This window comes from Taudactylus pleione, unplaced genomic scaffold, assembly GCF_031769625.1.
Source record: "Taudactylus pleione unplaced genomic scaffold, aTauple2 ptg000397bl, whole genome shotgun sequence".
Classification (NCBI taxonomy): domain Eukaryota; kingdom Metazoa; phylum Chordata; class Amphibia; order Anura; family Myobatrachidae; genus Taudactylus; species Taudactylus pleione.
Window position 1 is genome coordinate 710950 of NW_028284799.1, and position 27772 is coordinate 738721.

General features: G+C 41.2%; 1 protein-coding gene across 4 annotated transcripts in view; it reads left to right on the forward strand.

Moving 5' to 3' along the window:
* Positions 1-27772, forward strand: part of LOC148506705 (uncharacterized) — a 383360-nt gene that overhangs the window by 293382 nt on the left and 62206 nt on the right. For all 4 annotated transcript variants that reach the window (XM_088446314.1, XM_088446317.1, XM_088446315.1 and 1 more), the window contains one exon: positions 5079-5254. In XM_088446314.1, the coding sequence (XP_088302440.1) occupies positions 5079-5254 (176 nt within the window). The remainder of the gene's footprint in view (positions 1-5078; positions 5255-27772) is intronic.

Genomic DNA, 27772 nt, shown 5'->3' on the forward strand with positions numbered 1-27772 from the left:
TGCTAAACAAGTCATGTTTGGAGTTGTACTGATGCGTACTCTTTTTACAGTATTCCGGTGTTTACGGTGGGGGGGTAGATCACATCATGCATTCTCGAGTTATGGATCGCAGAGCCTACAAGCAACAAAATGTATATTTCAGGAACAACTGTTAGGATGTTGCAGGGGGCATGAAGAGGAAGATCCCCAGCTGTTAGAGGCAGGGAGAGTCTATTTGAACTAGCCTGTTAAATGTGCTGTAACAGATGCTTCTCCCCTGGGAACCAATGACATCAGCAACAAACTTCCCTATTGTCCTGTTTATTCTGGGGGGGTATAAATATGTGTGCACGAATGCTGGTTCTCAGTCTTCGTGCTGAACGCTGTATGACTAGGGGTCTCTTGCTGATGCCTATCTCCGAGTCCGGAAGCGCCTGCGTATGTATACTGTACTTGGGTCTGTATTATTTTCCTTTTGCACCTAAATTGTGTCTTGATCAATTGCGTGTAACTGTCTGAACTTTTACTTGAATAACACTTGTGCTTTGGAACCACAGATTCCACGTCTAAGTCTTTATTTATGGTATGACTGCGTACGCAAATTAGCGTCATCCTTAGAGGTTTATAGGAAGGGTTTTAGAGGGTACAGGCAGAGGTATATAGAGGTTCTGATCCAGTATCGTTAGTACAATTCGGCAACACATGGCAGGGACCAATAGCCAACGCCCGTTTCGCTGGTATTAGCTTTTTCATGGCCTTACGTGCAGAGTCAGATAATATTCAGACATTCAGGAAGGGAAAAGATACATTGGCATAATAAAGCACAATAGTGCTGTAAATATAGTGTATAGGTTCTGTGACTTTATTCTAGCCCAATTATGCCCTTGTAAATGTGCTTTCCCCACCCCTTATATCTCATTCAAATATTTTGTCCTGCACCTCCAAATCTCTATTTTGCATGTGGCACAATACAAGTATTCCATCCACATTTAGATACACAAAATTGGGATACAATAAACCCCATCTCCGATCTGCTCAAACTCCACACTGATCACCCAAAATCCACCCTATCTGCTCAGAAATTACGGATTTTAGTTGAACTGCTGCCCATTTAGATGTCTGCAAATTTATACTATCTGGCAAAACATGAGCAGTTGGAATATATGATACTAAGTGCAAAAATATGCCTAGCCCTTATTTTGCTATGACACCCCTATTTGAACAGCTTTTCCTATCAGAAAATGCACCATGTTGCAATCCACAAATGCCCTTATCTTGACATACACATCCACAGCTGTATGTCTAGATACAGCTTTTCCTTGTCACAGTACTGGTTACTCTTAGGAGAGCACCACTTAGCTGGAGTTAGCAGAGATACACAATGACCAGCCAAGGTGCTTAGATCTGAGAGGATGGGTCATGAGTGGCAAAGCAGATATTGGTGGTTTGGCGCGGGTTGAATCATGAGGGACAAAGCCAAAGTTATTGAGTTGGAGACTGTAGAATGGTGATTGATGATGCCAAAGTTTATAAACAAGCAAGCTTTAAAGCACTGACGGCTTATACACACTAGACTAGGGGTGGGCAATAAGCGGCCCCCCAGCTGTTGTAGAACTACACATCCCAGAATGCCCTGCCACTGTTTTGCTATTTGGCCATGCTAAAACTGTTGCAAGGCATGCTGGGATTTGTAGTCCAACAACAGCTGGTGGGCTGCTTATTGCACACCCCTGCACTAGACGATGTGCTGTATGAACGATATTGGTGAAAGATTTCCCTTGAACTTTCTGTAGTGCAGGACAAATGATATTGGGTGTACACACTGATAGATATCTTTTAGTGAAGTCATCCTGCTACATCTCTGAACAGGCAATTCTTGACGATATAGTCAGATTGGCCAGCATGTACGGACGACAAAAGACATTGTTAATGACCCACGGGAGTGCACATCGTTGGTCGTTCACTGCAAATACACTGGGCCTGAGTCAGATGGACGGAAATTGCACAGCCGTACACAAGCGGCTGTGCAATTCCGTCCATTTAAATTGCAAATGCAGAAGGAGGTGTCACGCACCTCCTTGCTGCATTTGGGTGATCCCAGCGCTGCGACCCAGGTCGCAGCCTGGGGTCACCATCGAAACAAATGCAACCATCGGTCGCGATTGTTGTTGATGTTCCATTGGCCAGGCTGCGGGAGCTAAAGCTTCCCACAACCTGGCCGGGTCCTGGCAGCTTGCGAGGCAAGGAAGTCATCGATGACATGCCCCTGTTTCCGGGAACGCTGCCAGGGAACAACCCCGCTCCGCATCCCAAACGCCGCAGCCTGTCAATCAGGCTGCGGCTGGGACACACTGCGAGCGGGCTTGCAGTCAAAGAGCTGCACATGCGCATTACACTTGCTGTGCATGCGCAGTCCTACAAACATCGGAGATGTGCACTAACCATTGGGTTAGCGTACATCTCTGAATCAGGCCCACTTAACGATATGAACAATATATCATTGAACGATATTGTTATCGTCTATATCGTTCATAAAAATCGTGTAGTGTGTATGCGGCTTAACTCAGTAGTGAAATTCCAACTATGGGCATGGAAAGAGTGTAAGCCTTTTAATGCTGCTTGCAGGTGAGGTCTGCTAGTCCTGACTGACTATCATATACTATCATCACGTTTTATTTTCCATACACACAAAGGGGATTTCCAGTGCAAGTTTTTCAAATAGTACTTCACAGTGCTCCTTTTTGTGTTTTGTATTTTATTCCTATTTGACACCTGGGAGCCACCATACATGAAAAGAAGGACTAATGTTTACAGCTATTGGAACAAAGGGCCTGATTCAGAGCCGTTCGCTATTTGCGGTCGTTCGTTCAAAAACAAGGGGTGGCTATTCAAATGATCCGTTCGCAAATTGCAGTCTGTTCACACCTCTAAGTCTGAACGAGCGAGTAAAACATACGCTCGTTTATTTGTTAAAAACGCCCCCTGGCCGCTCGCACCATACGTCATATCCGCTATTTATTAGATTAATCGAGTACATCGACCAGCGTATGAACTGCTCGCTATTCTTGTGGTTGGTTTTTGCTACCACAATTTTGCGAACAGTTCTGGCTTAAAAAAAACCCAGTGACGTGGTCAATGACGCTGCTGTTTTAAATATGCACACCCATAAAACGCCCGTTTTGACCTTTAAGCACGCCTGCGTTCTGATTTCCACTCCCCGTTTTCAAGCACCTTCCCCTGTTACCACCCACATACGCCTCATCCTGTCACTCAAATTATCAGGCATTCGCTATTTTGCGAGCACATGAATTTCGGCCGCACTGACTGGTTCGCGCATGCGTATAACGATCCGTACGCATGCGCAGATGTGCGAACATCGCTCGGAACGAGCGTACTGCCGCTAGCGAGTGGCTCTGAATGAGGGCCAAAATCTGGTGTTGGATTTAATCGGGTTTGATTATATGTTTTTTTTCATATTTTTATATATATATATATTGATATTGTGCACTTTTATCACCTTTCATCTTATTCCTAGTTTTGAAGTCTTCTATACCATCTTGCACACCAGTCTGGTTTTACCACTGAGAATTTTTCTTACAGCCACCATTGGCCCTCATTCAGAGCCGGACGCTATTTGCGGTCGTTCGTTTAAAAACAAGGGGTGGCTATTTAAATGATCCGTACGCACATTGCAGTGTGTTCACACCTCTAAGTCTGAACGAACGAGCAAAACATACGCTCGTTTATTTGTTAAAAACGCCCCCTGGCCGCACGCATCCTACGTCATGTCCGCTATTTATTAGATTAATCGAGTACATCGACCAGCGTATGAACTGCTCGCTATTCTTGTGGTTGGTGTTTGCTACCACAAATTTGCGTGCAGTTCTGGCTATAAAATAACCCAGTGACGTGGTCAATGACGCTGCTGTTTTAAATATACACACCCATAAAACGCCCGTTTTGACCTTTAAGCACGCCTGCGTTCGGATCTCCACTCCCCATTTTCAAGCACCTTCCCCTGTTACCACCCACATACGCCTCATTCTGTCACTCAAAATAGCAGGCACTCGCTATATAGCGTACAAAGGATTTTCGGCCGCACTGACTGGTTCGCGCATGCGTACTAAAAAGCGTACGCATGCGCAGATGTGCAAACATCGCTCGGAACGAGCGTACTGCCGCTAACGAGCGGCTCTGAATGAGGGCCATTGTTTCCAGCCGATTCCTCCAACTATCGGTCTCAACATCGGACTTATTAAGTTCTTCAATTCGTCAACATCGGTCCTAACCGACCAAGTTCATCAATTCATTAATATCTGACTCATATCAATTAAGTTCTTCAATTCAACAACATTGGTCTCAACCCGATCAAGCTCTTCAGTACAGCATAACCTGTCACTCCGGCCCTACTCAACAATCCAGCATCATCGGTCCCAACCTGATTCTGCTCATCTATACACTATTTTTATTTCCAGTTCTCATTCCTAATAAAGACATTGCATTCCTGTCCTCGCCTTCGGGCCCATCATCCTCCATTTCAGCCTCCCACGCCTGTTCCAACCCTCAGGCGTGACGATAAATAGACACATTTATGCAAAAATAATTGCATGGTATCACAAAATTTCTGCTCATGCGTAATATGAGAAATTACATTTATTGCATGCACCACCTGGTGTCCATGCTTATTATTGCAATTCTAATAACACTACAGATTCAACCTGTGTAGGCCTTAGGTGACCTAAATAAGCCATATGTGCTTGCACTGAGTTGCACAATTTATCCAAAAGTAAAGTGCTCCATTTTTAGTTACAGTAACATGCCGAATAGAATTAAAAGAATAACCATGAGTACTGTTATCCCCTCATGATCTATTTTTACAGTATTTATTCTACCATGATACCCCAATACAATTCTACAAGTTATGAGATATAATTTATTGCTATTTACTGATTTCCTGGGAATATTGCTGCTGTTTGTTTCTTCTTAAAGTAGTTTGTTCTTTCATTAAAGAAAATTAAGTTCACAGGATGTGCTATGAATATGTTTACAATGTAAGGTATACATCTGCTATTTTAATTTGCCTAAATCATTTTCTTTAGGTGCTGCATCCCTATTTGGATAGTAACACTGTGCTTCTAGTTCAAATATTTGGTATGGCTGCTACATATATCCCGCATGCCAGAAGTGACCAACGTGGCCATGTGATATCCCAGAATGGACAAGAGCTGGAGCTCCATGCACCACTAGGATGGGCTGTTTTCCCCCTGTTTGATAGGTACTGTATTAAAAATCATATGAATGTAAATAATTGTGCACCAGCTTTTGTTAAGTATCATTTTACACGTAATTGCATAATTTTAAACAAAATAAATTGTTTGGAAAATAGAAAACCTATATATGGTATGTTTTTACATGTATTTGATAATATTTATGGACACCCATAGGAACGGCTGGTATTTTCCCTAACCCCTACCCTAACCTTAATCCTCCCTCTCTGGTACCTAAACCTAACCCCCCCTCCTTAGTTCCTAAACCTAACCTCCCCTTCCCCGCATCCTAAACCAAACACCCCCTCCCCGGTGCCTAAACCTAACCCACCCCTAATGCCTAACCCTAACCCCGCTACCTAATGCTAACCTCCCCCTAACACCCCAATACTTACCTTTGGGATGCTGACGGTTGGGAAACTGGTGCCGGGATCCCGACTACATCCCTATATAAGATATATTGTATATGTATGCATTTGCAATAGCCTTAGAAATAGGCTGTGGCTGCTAGAATAATCTGTTTTGAACCAGAGCTTTGCAACTCCATGTGTGATGTGTGGTAAAGTAAATCATCTATATTACGTAGTAAGTGAAGCAATTATATTGACTGCCACACATATACATATTGCACAGTAATATTCTTGTTACAAGTATATTGTAAAACGTGAAGTTAAGTTGTAACTTCCAGACTTGCTCTGCAATTCCCAAGGACTTAAAAAATATATCTTATTTGCAAAGATGACAAACTGTAAAAAACAAAACAGATTACTGCCATATAAGACTATGGGTGATATCGTTTTACGACAATGTTTTAGGTCGAAATAATAGGATAGTTCTCCCGAAAACACACAGGACCCGCGATAAGCTTGCGGACCTATGTGTTTTCGCTATGTAGGTAGTAAAAAAACAGCACATTATGGATTATTTTTCAGGACACATCAGGGCCAGAAAAATAACAACGATAAGTGCCGGCGTCGGGCGGCACTTCCAGGCTAATAGGATAGCCCCGCTGCGATCAATTAGCAGCTCTACTTTAGTGCTGCTAATTGGATACCCCTTGTTTGGCAAGCAAAAACAATCTTAAATGTTCATTTAAAAAAATATATTAGCATTTACTGCTTCAGTAAAAGTGGGTTCATGGTTAGCAATTCCCTAGAGAAATAGAAAAGATAAAAAACAGATACAGGCATACTGGTTTAAAGTCAGATATTGAGAATTGACAGTTCCACTAATCAAGCAATAATTATCCCAATGCTAATGGCAGTATTATTTATTTCCCAACTTGTGGAAGGGTATACGTTCAGGAAGCCGGCGGACACAATGCCGACCGCCGACTTCCCGACTACTTAATCCCAGTGAGGGTTTAATGACAGGCGTCTAAATCTAGATAAAAGGGATGCCGGGTACCAAGCGCGGACAGCCGCGCGGGGGGGCGGATATTAGGGTCAGGCTAGGGCTAGGGGGGGTTAGGGTTCGGCACCTCTGGGGGGAGGTTAGGGTTAGGCACCCATCGGGGTACTTAGGCTTAGGCGGCGGGGAAGGGGGGTTAGGTTTAGGCACTTAGAGGGGGGATTATGGTTAGGCACAGGGGGGGGAGGTTAGGGTTAGGCACCCTAAAGGAGGGTTAGGGTTAGGGGGTAGAATTAGGTTAGTTTATACTTACCTTTAGGACGATCGGTAAATCATACCGAATGCCTTGTGGAGCTCCTGCCTGAGCTGCCCCACGGTGATGATCTTTAATCCCTCCTAGATATAGGGCTACAAGATGTGGAACCAATCTTTTTGAGTCACTAGTGTACATACATGTTCCACCCATGTGGTGTGGTCCCATTCAGCAGTAAAAGGGTTAATGCTCCTTGAGGTAACCCTACTAGTTTAATGTGATGTGCATTAAACTAGTGATTTAGCAGTTACCAGAGTTGAGACGCGTTTCAATGTAATTTACCCACTCCAAGAGCTGTCCAAATGCCGACACTCAGCAGTGTGGTAATTGAGTGCTAGAGTGTAAACTTGATGTGTATTTATGTTTCTCAGCATGCCTAGACCAGAGAGCCATTGTCTGGCTAATAGTAATCTGGTACCCCCTCGCTAGAAGTGTCTCCCCCACTATTACACTACTACTTCTGTGAACAAAGAAGCGAGACTAATGTTCATATGGACCATTGATGTTGGTTGGCTTTCTGCCTATGTTGTCAATGCGGCCCTCAATTGTCTGACCCTACCATGATTGGTCAGGACACACGCTGTGTCAATACATGTCACAGTCCCTCTGCACTGATTTGAGAACAATAGAACTTAGTAATTGTTAAGGAGTAGGTGGCAGTCTCGCTGTAACACTGAGAGCAGAGGAATAGTATGATATAACTATTTGATGTGTCAAAGAGGATGAGTGATGGATTTTGCACCAAAAATGCAGACATAAAATGCAGCTTATCCATCCAGTGGAAGGCCCAGAACAGGCTCCCTGGGTCAAAGTTCTATCCAGCATAAACCAACAGGAGGTCAAACCGGGATCTCAACCCCCAAGTATGTCTTTTGGGATGCAATGTTACCACTCTGTAATGTTTTCGTCCAAATCTATCCAGTGGAAGGCTCAGAACAAGCTCCCCCGTGTCAAAGTTCTGCCCAGCGTACACAAACGGGAGGTCCCACCGGGACCCTAACCCCCCTAAAACCTGGACAGGATTCAACTGGACCAACTCGCTTTGGTTTCATCCCAATTGATGTAGAGGTGTCCAAAAACATAACCAGACAAACAAACCAATGCATTTTATATATAAGATTTTCCACCTTCGGAGGGGATGGACCAAGATTTTTTTCCACTCGTGGCTTTGCCTGCATTGGAAATCTTTGATTTCACTGCTGTAATTTCTGCACAGAAAGATTGGACGGTTGATGAGAGAGTTTTGGGATGTTAACTTTGGACATAAAGATTCTAATGTGGAAGAAATCTCTGAATGTTGGTATAATCAATGATGTTAGGGTCATAGGTGAGAAATATTCTGCAGAGTTTTTATTAGCTTGGAAGTTCTTTTCTGCTGTCTTGTAAAAGGTCTCTTTGAGCCATTTCAACTAATGTGTATTGTGTTCAGAAATAACTAGGTGTAGTTCCCTTCGAACTCTCTTCTCTGTAGGATTTCTGGATTTCACTTGACGGTTAATTCTGAAATTTTCTATCTTAAAACTCTTTAGTCAGTTGTATTGTTTTGACTAATGGATCTCTCTGAGCTTTCAATTATATCACTTTTTACCCAAGAAAAATATCTAGAGTGTTATTGAAAACAAAACAAAATATCCTTTATGAGTTTGCAAAGTTGTAATTGATGAAAAAGTGAGAGGTGAAGAACCTTGTAAGACAATAATAGACAAGGCGCTCAGAGAGGCAAGCTTGTGAGTTTTTGGAGGATGGAGGCAAAAGGAGGTTGGTGCAAAGATGAGTGGAAGAAGTCAGTGAAGAGAGACAAGTTGAAGTGGTTGGCTAGGTGCAGGCAGGCATTGGGGTAAGCATTAGGAATAATATATTTCATACTGTCATATTTGAATTATTGGAGTTTACCCATCGAGAATATTGAATATAATCCTTATGAATATACTCCTCATGAATCTCTGATCTTGTACAGGGATTGATGTGTAATATCAAGATCATGGTTTTACCATACAGAATCACTATCTCTGATATCCATTATTTAGGTCTGTTGTTAGAATCGGCTAGCAACGTTTATTCCTGCCTTACAAATCTCTGTTCTTACGGAGCTCCGATTGGCCGGCAAGGAAAGGTAAGGGTAAACCACGCAGACACACCCATCAGGTTGAGCCTTTGAAAAAGCCGTAGGCGAAATGCGCATCGGACCTTGCTAAGGGTCCTCCTCACTGCATGCTAAACAAATTATGCCGATCACGGCTTAGAATACTTAAGCATGCTGAGCAGAAGCCTCTAACGTCTTAGAGATGATAGACGAATGCATAAAAATGAAAACAGTAATAGGGACTGTAGCATGGAAATGAGCACTGAGCTAGTGTGCTCTGTGAATGTGCTTCATGTCCCGTGCCATTGAATGTGATCATGATTAATTAACTCTGTGAACAGAAACTAAGCTGTATATTTGTGAGACATCAGTGCTAATATTGTATATACTATCAGTGTGAATATATCACTAAGAAGGAAACTACCTTATTGATGATATTATGCCTAAATATAAAGGTAGTACATTATCTTTATGATACCAATGCTTTGTATCCAGAAATATAACCAGTAGATACTAATAGCGATTTATTTGCTGACATTGTAGAATTAATCGAACGCACAACAGCTTTGACACAATTAGATACTAGCAAGAATGTCATCACTTGCTTAGTAGAACTGTGCTGAATACTAATACTATACAGTGAATCATTGAACATCAATTTGGAATCAGCTAATGATTGTGGCGACGATTAATGTTCAGACATGAAAGTAAGATCACATAAGATATATTTGTTGTGACACGCACGGTCTAAATGCAGCTATACTATCAGTAGATACTAATTGTTAGATAGTTACAGATGTTGCAGATTCAATAGAAGTTGCAACAATTTGATATTAATGATCAGCAGCAAGAATGTCACTATCTGCTCAGTAGAACTATGCTGAACCATAACACCATACAGTGATTCAACCTGGAATCAGTCAGCTACATTTAAGATTCCTTATTATAGACAACGTCTGCATTTAGGATATGTCTACTGTATCTGCCAATTTAAGGGTATAACCATATGACTCAATTTAGAGTTGTTATTAAAGATAGTCGCAGTATTTACTCACATGCATTAAATACTTTGAAAACTCACAAAAAGGATTCAATATATGGACCAATACAGATGTACAATTAATTGAATTATTGATCACAGATTGGACAGTTGATCTCTCAAGAAGAGTTTATTAATATTAGTCTGCCCAATGCAGTCACAAAACCCTTGGCTTACTATTTTTAATTCTCAATTTCTTTCTTTAATCTACATTATTTTAATATTTCACCGTTAATAGTTGTAGAGGGGTTTATATTCTAATGAATACTAATAAAAGTAATGTTTTAATAAATTACAAAATTACTCGACTGGTGCACCTATATACTACCTCTTTCCCCTTTTCTGCTGTATGTATGAATCATGGCAGTAGGTAGCACACCCCCTTCACACATAAATTATTGAGACAATATATCAAGTGTGTATTTTTAAGAGGGTTGTCGAGTAGAATCTGTGCGGTGTTCTACATTTTCAGGTGAAGAACCTTGTAAGACAATAATAGACAAGGCGCTCAGAGAGGCAAGCTTGTGAGTTTTTGGAAGATGGAGGCAACAGGAGGTTGGTGCAAAGATGAGTGGAAGAAGTCAGTGAAGAGAGACAAGTTGAAGTGGTTGGCTAGGTGCAGGCAGGCATTAGGGTAAGGGGGCAGATAGAAGGCTGAAAAGATTACATATATATGCAATGATTGCAAAATACGTGCTATAGGCATATTTACATGCCCCAGGTGGTGAAAAATTCACTTTTTAAAAATGACAGGGTCCTGCAGGATGTGCTGTGTGTGATGCAGCAGCCAGCCCAATAACATCCTCTGCTTCTCCCAAACCAATCACCATGAATGGCAGCATCTCCTCATCCAATCGCTGCTTGAGACCTTCGCCTCCTGGTCATGTGATGCCACTGGGCTCACACGGACCTCTGAGTATTCAGCTTCATATTGCGACAAGGATGTGGTCTGACTCCATGAGGTAACTCTGTATTGAAAGGCTGTGACCCTGTGCTGACAAGACCATTAATATTCAAGCATTCTGGCATCTGCAGAAAGCCTGTAGTGCCATCTAAATGGACTGCTGCATCAGCGCCATATCTCTTCTCCTGCGACACCCTGAGGGCGAATGCTCTCTGCTGCAGTACTAACCCCCTCACTGCCAGAGCACTGCACACAGTAGCATAGCTACTGCAGGAGGTGCAGGTGCTATGGGGCTTGCTGTTTGGGCCCGAGTTCCAGCAAGCAATCTGCACCTTTTTATTTTCAGATTTTTTTTTTAAAGATGAGGTCAATATAATTTTTATTATTTAAAAAAAAGTTTATTTAATCCTTCAAGTCTTACCTGGAGTTCCGTACTGAGGAGAGCCAGAGCCACCCACGGCAATATCTCAAAGACTCGCAAGATGATGATGTTATCATCTTGTGAGTCCAAAAGCAGTGAAGGAGAAGCCCGCGTTGGACAGACCAGACTCTGGAAACACTCTCGCTTCTGCTGATGCTGGTAAGTACAACCTGCCCCCCCCCCTCCCCCAGTGCCAGCCCGAGACCCAACCCTAACATAGTCTCCCCACTGCTGCCGGTCATAACTCAGACAGTCTCAAACACACTCCCGAGTCCCGCTGCTGAGTACATGCAGACACCCCCCCCCCCAGTGCTGGCCAGACTGTCCCAAACAATACACTCCCCTCCCTCGGATGGCTGAGGGGAGTCAGTGAGGTGCTACAGGGAGAGTGAGGTTCTACATGGTGAGGGTGGTGAGTGAAAGGTGCTACATGGTGACTGAGGGGAGTGAGTGAGGTGCTACAGGGGGAGAGAGGTGCTACATGCTGAGGGGAGTGAGAGGTGGACCTCACATTACATGGGCAGTTTTTGTCTGATTATTTTAAGAATAAAAAGATTCCAAGAGGATTCTGGGTCAGTAATACCCCCACTATTGGGTGGAACAATCTCGCCTTTGCACTAAATGGTGCGGCATCCTTAATAAATGTTCATTTGATCTCACCTTATTGGTCATCAAAGAGGTTGGGGCAGAACTTACTAAAGTGCATAATGACATCTCAGTATTTAATATCGCCCATTTATCTGCTTTGTCTAGCAACAAAACAGACGATTGGGTTGGTAAATTAAAAGATCAACTAAATACCTACCAACAAGATTTAGTAGCATTCAAACGTAAAAAACACATCTGCCTCTTGATAAAGCCGCCTAGTGCGGAGAAACACGTTGAGGGCACGGTTGTGCTTGCCGGTGAAGTGATCCCATCCCCCAGCGGCTGCCTCAGTGCAAGATATTCGTCTGCTGTTCTTCTCTCCCTGAGCTGTCCGACTGTTTATTCCACGTGCAGCGATTGCCAGGACGTATGTGAGGGAGCAAGTTCCATCGGGCCACGGGACAAGTAGAGCTGAGCAGTGGCCAGCCCTCCATTCGGTTCCGGAGCATAGCCACCACAGTCACTGACGCTGCACGCAGCTCACGGCCAGAGCGGTTCAGAGAACAGGGGACCCTGTTGGGACAGCAGCTCCATTTCAGTCTGATATGACTGCTGACAGTAATGGAGGCTGCATTTGATATCAGTGCAGCGGCTTGGACTAACAGAGGATCGTGAGTACTGTTGAGCTTTTATTCATACTATTGCTCCAGTACTGTTTGACCATCAGCGTTTCCTCCATCTGAAGTCCAGCTTACTTGCACTGGGGTCTACACTAGTGTTGCCATTACCAACTGTGGCGTGTTTGCAACATTGTATCTCTGGGAAACAGCAAACTAGTGACTAATTGTGCATAGCCCCATATCATTGGATCCAGATAGGGGCAGTTTTGCACCCCGCATTAGTGGGAATCGGAGATCACTCTTCACCGGTTGTTTATTCATATGCTTTATTGTCCATTTTTGTTTATATATGTCTTTTAGGATTATATATTTTTAGGAATCCCTATTGGGATTATTTATTCATATGTGTTTATTAACATTAATTAAACATTCTTATTGAAGAGATATATATATTGTTTCCATTATTTTTATCTGCTGTATGACAATAGCGCCGTCTATCCATTTTTGTGCATTCCCCTCCCTCGGATGGCTGAGGGGAGTCAGTGAGGTGCTACAGGGAGAGTGAGGTTCTACATGGTGAGGGTGGTGAGTGAAAGGTGCTATATGGTGACTGAAGGGAGTGAGTGAGGTGCTACAGGGGGAGAGAGGTGCTACATGCTGAGGGGAGTGAGAGGTGGACCTCACATTACATGGGCAGTTTTTGTCTGATTATTTTAAGAATAAAAAGATTCCAAGAGGAGTCTGGGTCAGTAATACCCCCACTATTGGGTGGAATAATCTCGCCTTTGCACTAAATGGTGCGGCATCCTTAATAAATGTTCATTTGATCTCATCTTATTGGTCATCAAAGAGGTTGGGGCAGAACTTACTAAAGTGCATAATGACATCTCAGTATTTAATATCGCCCATTTATCTGCTTTGTCTAGCAACAAAACAGACGATTGGGTAGGTAAATTAAAAGATCAACTAAATACCTACCAACAAGATTTAGTAGCATTCAAACGTAAAAAACTCAGCACAGTTAATGCTGATTACTCTAATAATTAGGTATACAGATGGTTAAGAGGTGACACTAGAACATCTACACTTGTAGAAATCCTACATTCCTTAACTTAAGAATCCAACAATTAGACACTGCCTCTCCCCAGTTGAACTCCGACAGTGATGTCTCTGAGAATAGATCCCTAAGCGTTTTTGTTTAAGCCCACAATACCAGGACCAACATAGATACCTCAAAAAATCGCGATATAGATATCCCACGAGGAGGGGCGGTTCCAAAAAGAATAGGAAGGGGGAGGAGATTATAACCTCGGTCTTCAATTTATCTAGCATTATTTTATCTGAAGCTGAAACTAGTCTGCTTAGTATGGGCCTATCCTTTGTACCCACTGTCAAACATGATAACTTCCGCTGGTCTGTTGACCATTTCAAATTTGGAAGAAAACTAAGGTTAAGGGAGTTTTTCTCAGGCAACCCTGGAGACATTGAGACTACTAAAAATAATTTTGTTAAACCAAGTATGTTTGATCCTCCATCCTTAAATACCAGTATATAGGCCTTTTTGAGATTAGCTGAACCTGAAATGTCTTACAGTTATCAGCTAGATATAACAATCTATCTGCTGTACAAAGGTCAGCCTTTAGAAATCTAATGAGCAATGATAGGCTGGTAATTCGACATGCTGCTAAAGGCAGTGCTGTTGTCGGTCAAGGCTGGCATGCCTATGATCGAGAATTGAGCAGACAGCTATATGATACTACAGTCTATACAAGGCTTAGTGTTAACCCTATGTTTGAGGCTAAACGGACTGTTGACCGTACGATTGACCTAGTGGTTCAACACAACTGGTTGGATGTTAAGATTGACAGATTTTTGAAGGTTGAGCACCCAGTGTGTCCTATTATCTATACGCTCTCTAAAATCCACAAAAGTTTGGCTGAACCACCTGGTCGTCCGATAATATTGGCTCGAGTTTCAGTATTACAACCACTTGCTGTGTTCATGGATAGCTTCTTGCAAACCTATGTCCATAAGATGCAGGGATATATCCACACCACCACTGATTTCTCTATAAACTTTTTGAGTTGGGTGAGATACCTGAATCTTCTTGGTTGGCATCAATTGATATCAATTCTCTTTATACTGTTATACCCCATGATGGAGGTATCAAAGCATTGCATCTTGCTTTGGTCAAGGGTCCTCACAATGGTCCACCTATTGAATGTTTACTTGAGTTGGCAAGGTTGGTCCTCATGAAGAATCACTTCATGTATGGAAGTAATTTCTTTATCCAAAACATCGGAACTTCCATGGGGTCCAAACTTGCCCCCTCATATGCAAATTTGTACATGTGTCAGTATGAAAATACATTCATATTTCCGGAATTTGGTGCTAAGATATTTTTTTATGGGTATTACATAGATGACCTTTTTTTGATTTGGAATGGCACACAATCTCAGTTTAGTGATATGGTAAATTACCAAAATGCTCTTGACAACCCAATACGCTTTACACATCAAATTGATAAGCTATCTATGAATTTTCTTGATGTGACCGTTTACCATGAGGACTGTCACCTGGGCTCTAAATTGTTCCATAAGGACACAGATTTTAACACTCTGTTGCATGCAAGGAGTCACCACCCAGAGAGTTTAAAAGACAGTATGCCCATATCGCAGTTTATGCGGGTGTTACAAAATAACACTTCTTTTGAGACTATGGAGACCCAAATCTCTGAAATGAGACAACATTTTCTTGCAAAAAGCTATTCTACATCTACAATACAGAGATGTCTCTCTAAGGTGAGATCTAGGCACTCACAGGTAGTAAATAGACCTAAGGACACTCTGGACAAAGGTAGAATTATCGGAACAACTACCTTTGACGTTGCATCCAACCACGCACATAAGACATACAAAAAGTTTTGGCCTATTATCACCATGGATCCAATTTTTAAATGGATTAGTGAAAGACCTCATATGTGTTCCTATCGCTGAGGTGCTAATTTGAAGCAACTTCTAATGAACCAACAAATCATTCACAACATTTGCAAAGTTCCTGGTTACCCTCACGCAAGAATGGCTGTTTTAGATGTGCTGATTGCATAACTTGTCACTCAATGCTAGTTGGCACACATTTTGCACATCCACATAGTGGAAGTAAAATAAAGATTTGCCATAAATTACATTGTACCAATGATCATGTGCTATACTTAATCATCTGTCTTTGTGGACACTATTATGCGGGGACAACCGAAATTTTAGGGAACATATGGCCAACCATCGTTCTTCTATTAGAAGTGTGTTGTCAACTAACGACTCTAATAAGCCAGTTGCTCGACACTTTGCTATCATGAAACACTCTGTTTCTAGTCTCAAATGTATGTTGATTGACCACATCCCTAGTGGTGACTATGAGGAGTTTTTATGCAAATGAGAAGCATGGTGGATCTACGAATAAGACACTGTTGCCCGTAGGGTTCTAATTGAGTTCAACTCCTACAATGCGTTAATGAGTTCTAGTATTTCAGCAAAATCAGTATTTGTTTTTTTACAATTTTTTTTCATTTTTTATTGTTTTCAAATAGTTTTTTGATTTTTTTAAATTATCTTTATAATATATTTGGGTACGCAAGTAATTGTTTATGTGTACTATTGCTGAGGTCCATTGTCCTTTATGTTTTGATGTTGCTGATTTGTGCCATATTTTGACCTACCAGAACTCATTCTGCACTACAACTATTTTTGGTATGACAGCTCCCACTATAAACAAGTTCATGGCACAGTTATGGGGACTAAATTTGTCCCCAGCTAGGCAAACCTGTTTATGGGAAAAAGGGAGTCAGAGGTCATTTGGGACAATAACCCATTTAAAGATCACAATATATAGATACATAATTATTATATGAAAAGAAGCCACACATCAATTGGAGGAGTTCACAACTTACATCAATAAACATGATAGAAATCTAGAGTTACACTACAAACAGCCCACATACAATTGATGTCTTTTACTCACCATCTACATTGAGGATGGTTCCATCCACACAAAGAGGGCCTATTGTGAGATATATTTTAAAAGAGACCAAAGTTTGTCTTTACAGCTGCAACAGATGTAAGGCCGCAAGGTGACTGGAAAAAAACATACAATACCAACTCTAAAATTCATCTTACATACTACTGATAAGGAATTTCAGATTAAAGAAAAACTGAGCTATATATATATAAGCCTAAAACAAAAACAAAATAAAAAAAATAATAAAATACATTAATACAATACAGTTAACAAAACAATACAATATTTGTACACCACTATACTTTACAAAAAAACTATGTAACATCACCTGAGTTAAAATTCAATACATCACAACATATCACTAAAATTGCTAAGTCATCAGAGATGAATACCATCAGTTGATGTTTAATGTATTTACAACACACTATTAGATATATTTTGTTGTACTGTATAGAATGTGTCTATTCAATAAAATGTATTTAATTTCATGTTTGTAATATTTTGAATGCAACATGTAAAATGCATCATAATCATATGTGCAAGCATATATCTGAACATTAGTTTCAGACACAACAGTATAGATTTTCTTATTTATATTATGACCTGCAAACTCATGGCTGAATAGAAAGATGCACAACATTTATGGAAAGAAAGGGTCTATTAGTCCTCACCAATGAACAGGCATATCAGCATATAAGACCATCTACACCTGCCCCCCACAAAAACATCCCATGTTTTTGAGAAAGCCCAGTAATATTAGTTGGGAGAAATGCGTTGTCACGCCCCCATTATGAGACCCACAAACAACACTCAACAGACAGCGGACCCTGCACCCATTGCTCCACCGCAACGCTGGCAAGAGCTCTGCCAAAGGCAGAGTGAGAGGTACACAGAGAAAACCAGACAGATGAGTGTACCTTCAGTCAAAAGAACATACACCACCAGGAGGTCCATTCTCCATTCAAAAATCCCTGAGAAGGTAACCCGAGTGACACCTAAGAAGACAATCAAAGGTACACATGAAAGGTAGGAGGTGCGCGCACCAAGACCTTTACCAGAACAAACACCTTATTGTTTGGGACAAAAACCTAACAGCAATTACTGGCAATCCATATGGACAGTTTTCAACACTGCCACCAGTTTGATCAGGAACTTTGAACTTCCCAACACAGTATAAAACTGCATTTTCCATATATTTTTTATTGTATTTTGTATTGGAATATATTTTTTCATATATTTATTTTTGATTATTACATTATATAGAATATATTTCAGTCTCTGAGATTTTATATTTTATCACTTTGTTTCCTTGAAAACCTTTTTACTCACCCTGCTTTAATAAACATATCTATTTGTGTCAATCAATATTAGTGCATAACCAGTACATTATTTTATTTCAAAATGTGTATAACAACAATAAACAATAAAATTCACAATTTTACATATCAATATTTATTGTATAATATATACATACTTGAGACCTATTTGCACCCACTACAGCTACTCATATAGCTTAAATTCACAATATTACTTTAGTGACTAGGAAGGGACCACAGGTATTAGGTCTAAACATTTCTTAAATACTCAGTCAGGCACAGGAGCGCAGAGCACCACACTCCACATAATAGCTCTAAGAAAATGTGGGGGAGCTGTAAGGTTTACTAGCTTATTGTAAATGTGAGTATATTCCAGATTTGCAGCCATAGCATGTTGAATAATTTCAAGAACTGCAATTTTCTATATAATAATTAAAGGTTGAAAAGTCAAGTAGTGACAATTTTAAAAATGACTGTGAATGTACGGTAAATAATACATGCAGTTTATTTGTATTTTATAAAAACAGATAATGAAGGACTCACAAAAGTAATCAATCACATAATTATTTTATATATAGATCTATGTACAAAATCATGATTCTCGTTCTGTACTCTAAAATAATGACTGTAATTAACATCCTTCTTATAAACCTATGGTTGAGAGCTTGGCCATCAAAAGTTAACTTCAAAAAGATTATTATTTCTTTGTGGTATGAATTCCTAATATACCTCATTTAAAATATCTTATTTATGTCCAAAAAGTTGGATGAATATGAGGTTCTTTGTGTGGGAAAAACCTAGACAAGCCATTGGTGTTTGCCCAAGGCATTAGCTGGGTGTGTATCCCATTGCATCCCTGCTTAATTAATTGGGATCATGTTGAGGACTTGCCCGAGCATAACTTGTACTCAGTCATTAAAATTCCAACACTGCTGTGTTTGGCCACAATAGTAATGTAAAATGGAGCATAAGTTATAAATCATATCCTGTCAATTAAATTACAATTAATTTGCTGTTAATGTTAGAATTACTTTTATTCAGTTTTCTGCTCCACCCTGATGGAAGTGAAGCATAAGCAGATTTCTTAAACAAATATAACATACTATACTTGCGTGTCAGAGAATTGAGCTGACCAGAAAAGATAGTGATATGGGCTCTTCCATCACCCACCTTTCCATTTTCAGTACAGTAAAACTTGGCCGCTAGCCAATGAACCACTGCCAGTCTTTATAATCTGCTGACACAATGTTGCTGCACTCTTTTTGAATTTACAGCAAGAAAAAATGAACAGATGTTTGCTTTTAGTTTATTTATTCACACTTTATTTTTATACATTGCCTTTGTATTCTGTAAAGGACATGTGCTAAATTTAATTTTTATCAGTGGTAAATATCAAGCTAACTTAGAAAAATACGCAGTGAGAAAATTCCAAACATCAAAGCAAATAGAAATCTTTATAACCGTTAAAGCCCTCCGACTGTTAGAAATCATTAGTAACATAAAGTGACACAGACGTTTCAGCTCCAGGGTTGATGTTATACTGAAGTTTTGCTCATCCATTCAAATTGCAGCTATTTAGGTTATGTTGTTAGTCACTACTACTGAACAGTACATGATTAACTTCAATTTAAAGCAGGGTTTCTTTGTTTACCTTTTATGTCCCTTTAATTTGGAATGACCTTATTTAATTCTACATGATCATTGCACCTGATCTAAGCAAATAGTTACCCAATGGTGTGTATCCAATTAGCCCCAAACATTGTTCAGGCGCTAATGGATAGCCGCGATTGGCGAAAAACTGTGATTTTCTGCGAGTTATCCCCATTTTTCAACTATTTTTTTTTCACCCGAAAACACATAGGACCTGCGATAAGTTCACGGACCTATGTGTTTTCGCCATTTAGGTGGTGAAAAAACGGCACTTATCGTGGATTATTTTTCGGGACACATCAGGTCCCAAAAAATATCCACAATAAGTGCCGGCGTCGGGCGGTACTTCGGGGCTAATAGGATAGCCCCGCCACGATCAATTAGCAATGCTACTTTAGTGCTGCTAATTGGATACCTCCCAATGTATGTGTAAATTACTTTGCAGGTACACATTTTGGTAATAGTATATAATAATAATAATAATAATAATAATAATGCTGTCCTGAAGAAAGGGACATCAGTCCCTAAGGCATTTGTAGCAGAGATACAAATGAGAACAAATTGTTACCTACAGAAAGACTGGCCACCAAAACATTAACCTTAACTAAAAATGTTATACAGTTTCTAATCTCTTCCAGCAAAGAACATTTCTGTGCAAACAGTAGTAAAGTAATTTGCTACAGAAATTACTGCAAAGAGCAATTAGATCTTCATTAATATGCAAATGTGGTCCACTGCACATTTATCTATGTATGAGGTTTAAGTATGCAAACAGTGCTGAGCAACAGACCCAGATGCCTTTATTTATTCGGAAATCGAGGGGCTTAGTTAATGGTGTTGTTGACAGAAATACTTGAGCACACAGGATCTGCAGCAATGTCATCATCTAGCCAAGATCAGAGACAGAACTGCCTTTTCCTTTTTTAGTTTGTCGTTTTTATACTAACAGGAGAGAATTAAGAGCAGCTATTTGTGAGTTATCTTATCATTGGAATATGTTCATCATGTAGACTTAAGAATGTCGACATTCAGAAAGTTAAAACAATAATGTCGACATGTGGGGTTATGTAATAAATTCTGATTTTAAGGAACTGGCAGGATTTCAGCGAGATTGCTGCTAAATTAAAAAAACTTAGTCACCTTATGTCTTATGCATTAATCCATAGGAATAGTGCTAGCCCAGCATGAGGTTGGTGTCAAAGAGGTAGAAAAAAGTTTTGAATCAAAAACAGTTAATGTTTATAATGTATAAAATCCACTAAGGGCTGTTCAGAGTTTAAGAAAACCCAGCAGAAGCTCCTGAGTAGTACCAGTCTCATCTCTTCTTCCTTTTTGGAGAGGCGATCACACAGATCGCGCCCCCCCTGGATTTGCGCCGGGCTGAGGGGCTCACAGTCCCCTCCCCAGATCTTTTTTTCTAAGGGGGTGTGGCCGCAACACCCGCAATTAGGCCACACCCCCTTCCCCTGGGCCAGCTCTTTACGGCCCTGGTGATATGTGAATTGTACAAAAGGTGGTCAGTGTGATTTTAACTCTGAGAGCGATTAAATTGTTTTGCAAGGCCCCCCTCGGGCGGCTATACAAATAAGCGCTCAATGGAGCAATTCAGTTGTTGCTCTGTTCGGACGCCTAAAGCCGCGGGGGGGACACATTTCATCACGCAGCCTACTGAGGTGCAAGAAGAGATATGTGCAAAGTCTGTTGTTTTAGGCTCCCTAAATACTTCTTTTCTTTACACAGGTTTAGCAGCTTTGTGCAGCTAAACCCGGTGCTTTTAGGCATGTTAAATACTAATAGGTGCCCGAACAGATAAACTACTAAATTGCTCCATGGGCACCTATTCATATAGACGCCAAGCGGGGGGCGTGCAAAGTAATTGAATTGCCCCCTCCATCTGTTGAATGGAGAAAAAAGTTTACACTTGATAGAAGATGTCGGTAAGGGTTTTGTTGGTGATAGCTTACCCATGTAAAGCATTGGGGAAGTCTATTTAACGAACATTGAGGTGGTACATTTAATGAAGCCAGAATCAATTTATTTGGGTAGAGGTTAATACAATTACTAGAAGAGCTGATTGGCCTGTCTGGGATGGTTGTGATCTTAATGAATTTTTGGAAATGTTCAATTATAGACCATAAAAAAATCAGCAGCCTGATATTTAAATTTGTCTAAAGATACCCATTCTCTTCAAAATTATTGTGTCAATGTTTTTTGTATGTGTGTTCTGTTTGGAAAGTTATTCTGTTGCCATGTATCCTGAGGATGAATTTCACACCAGTAACTAGTCTTTTTTCATATTTGATGAAATTGCATACAAGACAGCTGTTGATTCACAACTATATGAAAACTTTTTATAGAGTTAGGGGCTATTGTGGCCTCACTTCTACTTTTGAGTTGAAAGAGTCAGGAGGGCTGCTGGTGTATCTGTAACATGCACCTCAAGACACAAAGATCTCTGAACGTGATACAAATCAACTTGGACTGTTGGTTGCAGGTTGCAATTGGTTTTCCCTCTCACGCCCCACCCCTGATATTTGGCCAAGACTGTAAGAAGAACCCTGTATTAACAGCTGCACAGAGCAGCCTCTTGATACTTCAGTTAGCTAGGCTCCATTAAATATGCAAATTCAGAACAAAATCATAAAGTTAGTTGGACCGGGAATGGTAAATATTTTTTTTTAGGAATCAATGAATGAAAATTGCAGGCCAATACTGCAGGCAAACTTGTATTAGTCTTGGATAGTTAAAATAATAGTTAGCAAAAACACAATGACAAGGCTACATTTCAGTGATTCAAGGATAAGAAGGGTTATGTTCTTTATTGGACACGTCTTATCAATTATTGAATTACTGTTTGAAACTTGTCGTCCCCATCCATGTCCAAGAAATTTGAATGAATTGGAGAAAATAGGAAATCATTCCTAAGCATTGTGCATAGTTCGTAATACAGGATGAGTCTCTTATATCCAAATATTCTAAAATACGGATTTTTTTGAGTGTGACTGAGATGGTTCAATGTACTTAAGCTGTTAAATGCACAATATTATTAGAATTATTATATAAAATTATATTCAAGCTGTGTGTACAAGGTTTATATGAAACATACATGAATTTTATGTATGTACACAAACTTTGTTTTGATGAATAAAATAATTAAAAATATTGTATAAAACTACCTTCAGGCTGTGTGTATAAGGTGTAAATGAAGCATAACTGAATTCTGTGTTTAGATTTGGGTCCCATCCTCAAGATATTTCATTATGGTATGCAAATATTCCAATATACGGAAAAATCCGATATCCAAAATACTTCTGTTCCCAACTGTTATGGATATGGGAGATTCAACCTGCATACACATTCCCCATTACACTAGTTGTTGTTGTTATTATTATTATTATTATTATTATTATTATTAACAGTTACTTATATAATGCCAGCATATTCCAATGCTCTTTTAGAATTTGGAACAAAACAGTAATAAAACAAGACTGGGTAATAACAGACAAAGATATATGAGGGCCCTGCTCTCAAGCTTACAATCTATATGGAAATAGGAATTAATACACAAGGATAAGTACTACCTATTGCATATTGGTCCAGCCAGATTGCAGAGATTCTGGGTCAGTAGGATGTGAAAGTGAAAAAAGAAAATATATGTAAAGTTATGTTTGGACTGCTTAGAGAAGATGTAATTTGGTAGAATAGATTATGGAAGTTATTACTATTATTGTCCTTTATTTTTATGGTGCCACAAGGTTTCTGCAGTGCCTAACAAATGAGCAAAACAGAAAACAGTGGCTTACAGTATAAAACAATGCTGGTCAAGTACAGTACATGGTCTATAGACATTGGTGCATTCGTGATTGTAACACTCAAATAAGCAGCAGGATGGCAGCATCCAAAGGTTTGGTGCTGCTGTAGGCAGTATAATATAGTGTAAGTAAGGAAAAGGAGAAGCACATGAGAGGAGAGGGCCCTGCTTGTGATAGCGTACGATCAAAAGGGGAGGGGCAGACAGACAGGAGTGACACAGATGTGGTAGACAGTGAGGAAGGAGCAGGGAGTCAACCATGTCAAGAATGTGGTGACTATGGGCCTGATTCAGTCCTGGACGCTAAGCCACGGATGCACGCTATGGCTGATAGTCGCCCGTCTGTGCATGCGTATGCATCAATATGCGCATGCGCGAGACACTCACTGCGCTCATAGTACACAGACTGGTCGCTACTTTGAGTGACAGTGCCGTTTGTGGGTAGTAACAGGGGAAGGTGCTTGTGAACGGGGGAGTGGTGCTGCGAACACTGGCGTGTCTGGGCGTCACAACGGCATTTTATGGGTGTATAATTAGCATGGAAGCGTCATTGTACACGTCACTTGGTTGTATTTCAGCCTGCAGTGATCGCAGGGCTTGCGGTGGTGTAGGGTCGACCTCAAGGGCTGCGAGCAGCTCCGATGGTTCTCGATGGTTCTGATTAATCATACACTTTCTGGAGATGACGTATGTTAAGAAAAAAAGGTGGGCATCTTTACACCGGCGTGCGTTCACTCTGCCGTCGCTCTCTAAGATATATAGGGGGCGTCCTTAAGCCTTGCCGTGCAATCGAGGAATTTGCATACCCTGCCCCTGATGGCTGCGAAAGTGTGCTGCATTGCGTCCGGGTCTGAATCTCCCCCTATGAGTGGTGCGGTAGAGTGCAAAAATGGCATTAAGGTAAGATAATTTGCATACATGTTCATTATTTTACCCACAATACATCTTTTTCTACAATTGTGTGATTTAAACTACCTCTAGTGTCATTTTAATATTTTTAAATTTTCCCAATGTGGGGGCTAGGGTAAAATCATTATGGGCTACCCTCTCTCCAAGTCTAATGAGATTTCCCCTTCTGGGGAGAGCTGAATAATCCTTTCTTCAGAGGACAGCCTTGACCAACCTAGGGGTTACTTTACTGTGAGTTGTGTGGCAGAGGAAAGTTGGAATATCTTTCTGTCTCCCAAGTCATCCCCAATTTTCTCCCTTGCACATTTAAAATATGAAACTTTTGAAAAAGGACATGTTTGTAGGAGGGTGCATATTCAGTTTGCAGAGTGGCGCTGAACACCATAGCATCGGCCCTGTGTGTGTGTATGTATGCTATATGTGTATGTATGTTGTGTACATATATACCGTGTTTCCCCGATAATAAGACACTGTCTTATTTTTTTTTTTGGTCAAAAAAACACCATAGGGCTTATTTTCGGGGTAGGTCTTATTTTAATTAACATTGACAGCAGTGCCCCTTATGCAGGCCCCCTTGTAGAAGTTCCCCTTATGCAGGTCCCCCCCTGTAGCAGTGTCCCTTATGCAGCCTCCCTTGTACGGTAGCAGTGTCCCTTATGCACGCTTCCCCCTGTAGCAGTGTCCCTTATGCAGCCTCCCTTGTACGGTAGCAGTGTCCCTTATGCACGCTTCCCCCTGTAGCAGTGTCCCTTATGCAGCCTCCCTTGTACGGTAGCAGTGCCGCTTATGCAGGCCCCCCCTGTAGCAGTGTCCCTTATGCAGCCTCCCTTATTGCAGTGCAAGCCCCCCTGTAATTGATCCCCCACCCACCAGTACAGTACGGTACTTACCTGACTCACCGCCGTCCGGGATGTCCCTCTCACTTGCATGCTGACTGGATCTAACATGATCCAGCAGGCGCGGCCTCACAGGATCCTCAGCGCGCGGGTGACGTCATGACGTCACCCGCGCACTGCATGACTAAGAACGCTGGCCTCTGAAGCGTTCCCAGCTGAAAATGGGGATTTTAGTAGGTCTTATTTTCGGGGTAGGGCTTATTTTGGACCGGGTTACAAAAGTAAGGGTATGGCTTATTTTCAGGGTAGGTCTTATTATCGGGAAACACGGTATTTATATATGCATATATATTTTATGGAAACCCCCCTTAAAAATCCTGCGTTTGCCCCTGCACAGCGCCACTGCTGACTCACACATCACAGCAGCACCCTCTGTGTTCTTTTCAGCTCCTGAGATAAGACAGACCAACCACCAATGGCCGTCTCCACAGTGCTATAGTAAAAGTTTTCTAAGCTCACTGCCTACACTCCTGACATAGCCGCCTCACGTATCTCAGAGCGAGGGACTTCAAGATTCTTCTCCTCTCGCACTCCCGTAACCTAGTAGAACCCCACAGTGTCAGCAGATACAATAACCCAGCACAAAGCCCAGAAATCACACCCCACACACTAATACAGATAGGATATGGCAATATATACATATAATAGCTACAACAAACAATGAATGAATCTAGTGACCAAGGTTCACAACAAAATCATATTTGTTTAATGTATTTAGCACGGAATGGGTAGCCCGACAGGAGCAGAGTGCGACGCAGCAGAAGCCCGACAGCGCTGGAAATCGTGGATAGGTAAGTATCCACTAACCTAACCCCCCTAACCCTAACCCTCCTTAGGGGTGCCTAACCCTAACTTCCCCCCCAAGTGCCTAACCCTAATCCCCCCTCTAAGTGCCTAACCCTAACCACCCCCTTCCCCGCTGCCTAAACCTAAGTCCCCCGGGGGGGTGCCTAACCCTAAGTCCCCCCCGGGGGTGCCTAACCCTAACCCTCCCTCCCCCTTGCCTAACCCTAACCCTCCCGGGGGGGTGCCTAACCCTAAGTTTCCCCCGGGAGCCCTAAACCTAACCCTCCCCCCCCCCCGCGGCTGTCCACTCGTGGCGCCCGGCAACACTACGATCGTGATTCCGGGCGCCGGTCTCCAGGCGTCGGGGAAATGCGGGCGTCTACATCTAGACGCCCGGCATTTCACCCTTGCCGGGATAAGACAGTCGGGAAGCCGGCTGCCGGTATATAGGCAGTCGGCTTCCCGATTGCTTCCCTTTAGCACACATAAGTAAAATTTACATATAAATGTGCTTTCATTTCACTGATCACTTTGCTAATCTGCTTTTGACATTTATTTTTTATTTTATTCTGTACACACTTTTATAGCAATTAGCCAGTTTATGTATCTATATGAGTTTTATATCATTCTTTTATAGAATTTTTTTTTTCTTTTTCGGGAAGGGGGAGGGGGGGGGCGGAGTGATGTTTTTTAACCCTAGTTACGCCTCTGTCCATGACATGGAAACTGCTTAGTCCCCACCTTCAAGGAAATTCAAGACACCTTCATCAGCAAAGAAAGTCATGGCTACCGCGTTTTGGGACCACAAGGGTGTGCTTCTTGTTGATTTCCTCACCAAGAGACATACTGTGATTGCTGTCCGCTATTGTGACACATTGAGCCTGTTGTGGAGGATAGTTTATTAAAAACAACCTGAGCTGCTGTGAACAGGTGCCGTATGCCTGCACGATAACGTCAGGCCACACTCAGCCAGCTGCACGCGTGAGTTGTTATGGCATTGGGAGGTAATGGACCATCCTCCCTACAGCCCTGATCTGGCACCGAGGCATTTCCATCTCTTTGGACCTTGAACAAGCACCTGGGTATTCAGCAAGCCGTCATGTCCTGGGTTCAGGCGCTTGACACTGATTTCTTCTATGCCGGGATAGATGCCTTGGTGTATCGTTGGAACAATGCTTAGACAAGTATGGGGATGTGGAAAAATAATCTGTACCAATGCCATTCAATTGATTGTAAGGATATGTACGAGTTATGCAACGAGAGGTCTTGTTACTTTATGTAGGAACAACCCTCGTAAATTATTAATCCCAAATTGACAAAATAAGTCCTAAGGCTGACTCATTAGTTAATAAGCTCTGTGTAATTTACAGATCTATTTCTGATAAGTAAATAATGCATCTTCTTTGTGCACCTTAAAAATATATTACTACAATAATGGTAAACCAAAAACATTGTTGTGATATTAAATGTGTCTTAAATGAGTTTTACAGGAGTTTGCATGGATTACTGTTACATTTGCAATGTTTGACAGTTTCCATTTCTTGTTATTGATTTTAAGCAGTTGTCCTAATGCAGACTGCAGTAATTGCTCACAATAACCTAAACTACATGCAGTGCATCAGCTCAGCTTGTAAATGGTCATAGGGAAATCTGTTTTTAATTTGTACTTGGAAAATAAAAATACTCCATGATTTTAGACAGATGTAACTGCCTTTCTGTGTGATCTACAACTAGTTCTTGTCTAACTTACGACAATATAAGACTGTACAGTGATATAGAACTGACTTGTACTTGATGTTACATCTACACTGTCTATTAAGCAAAAC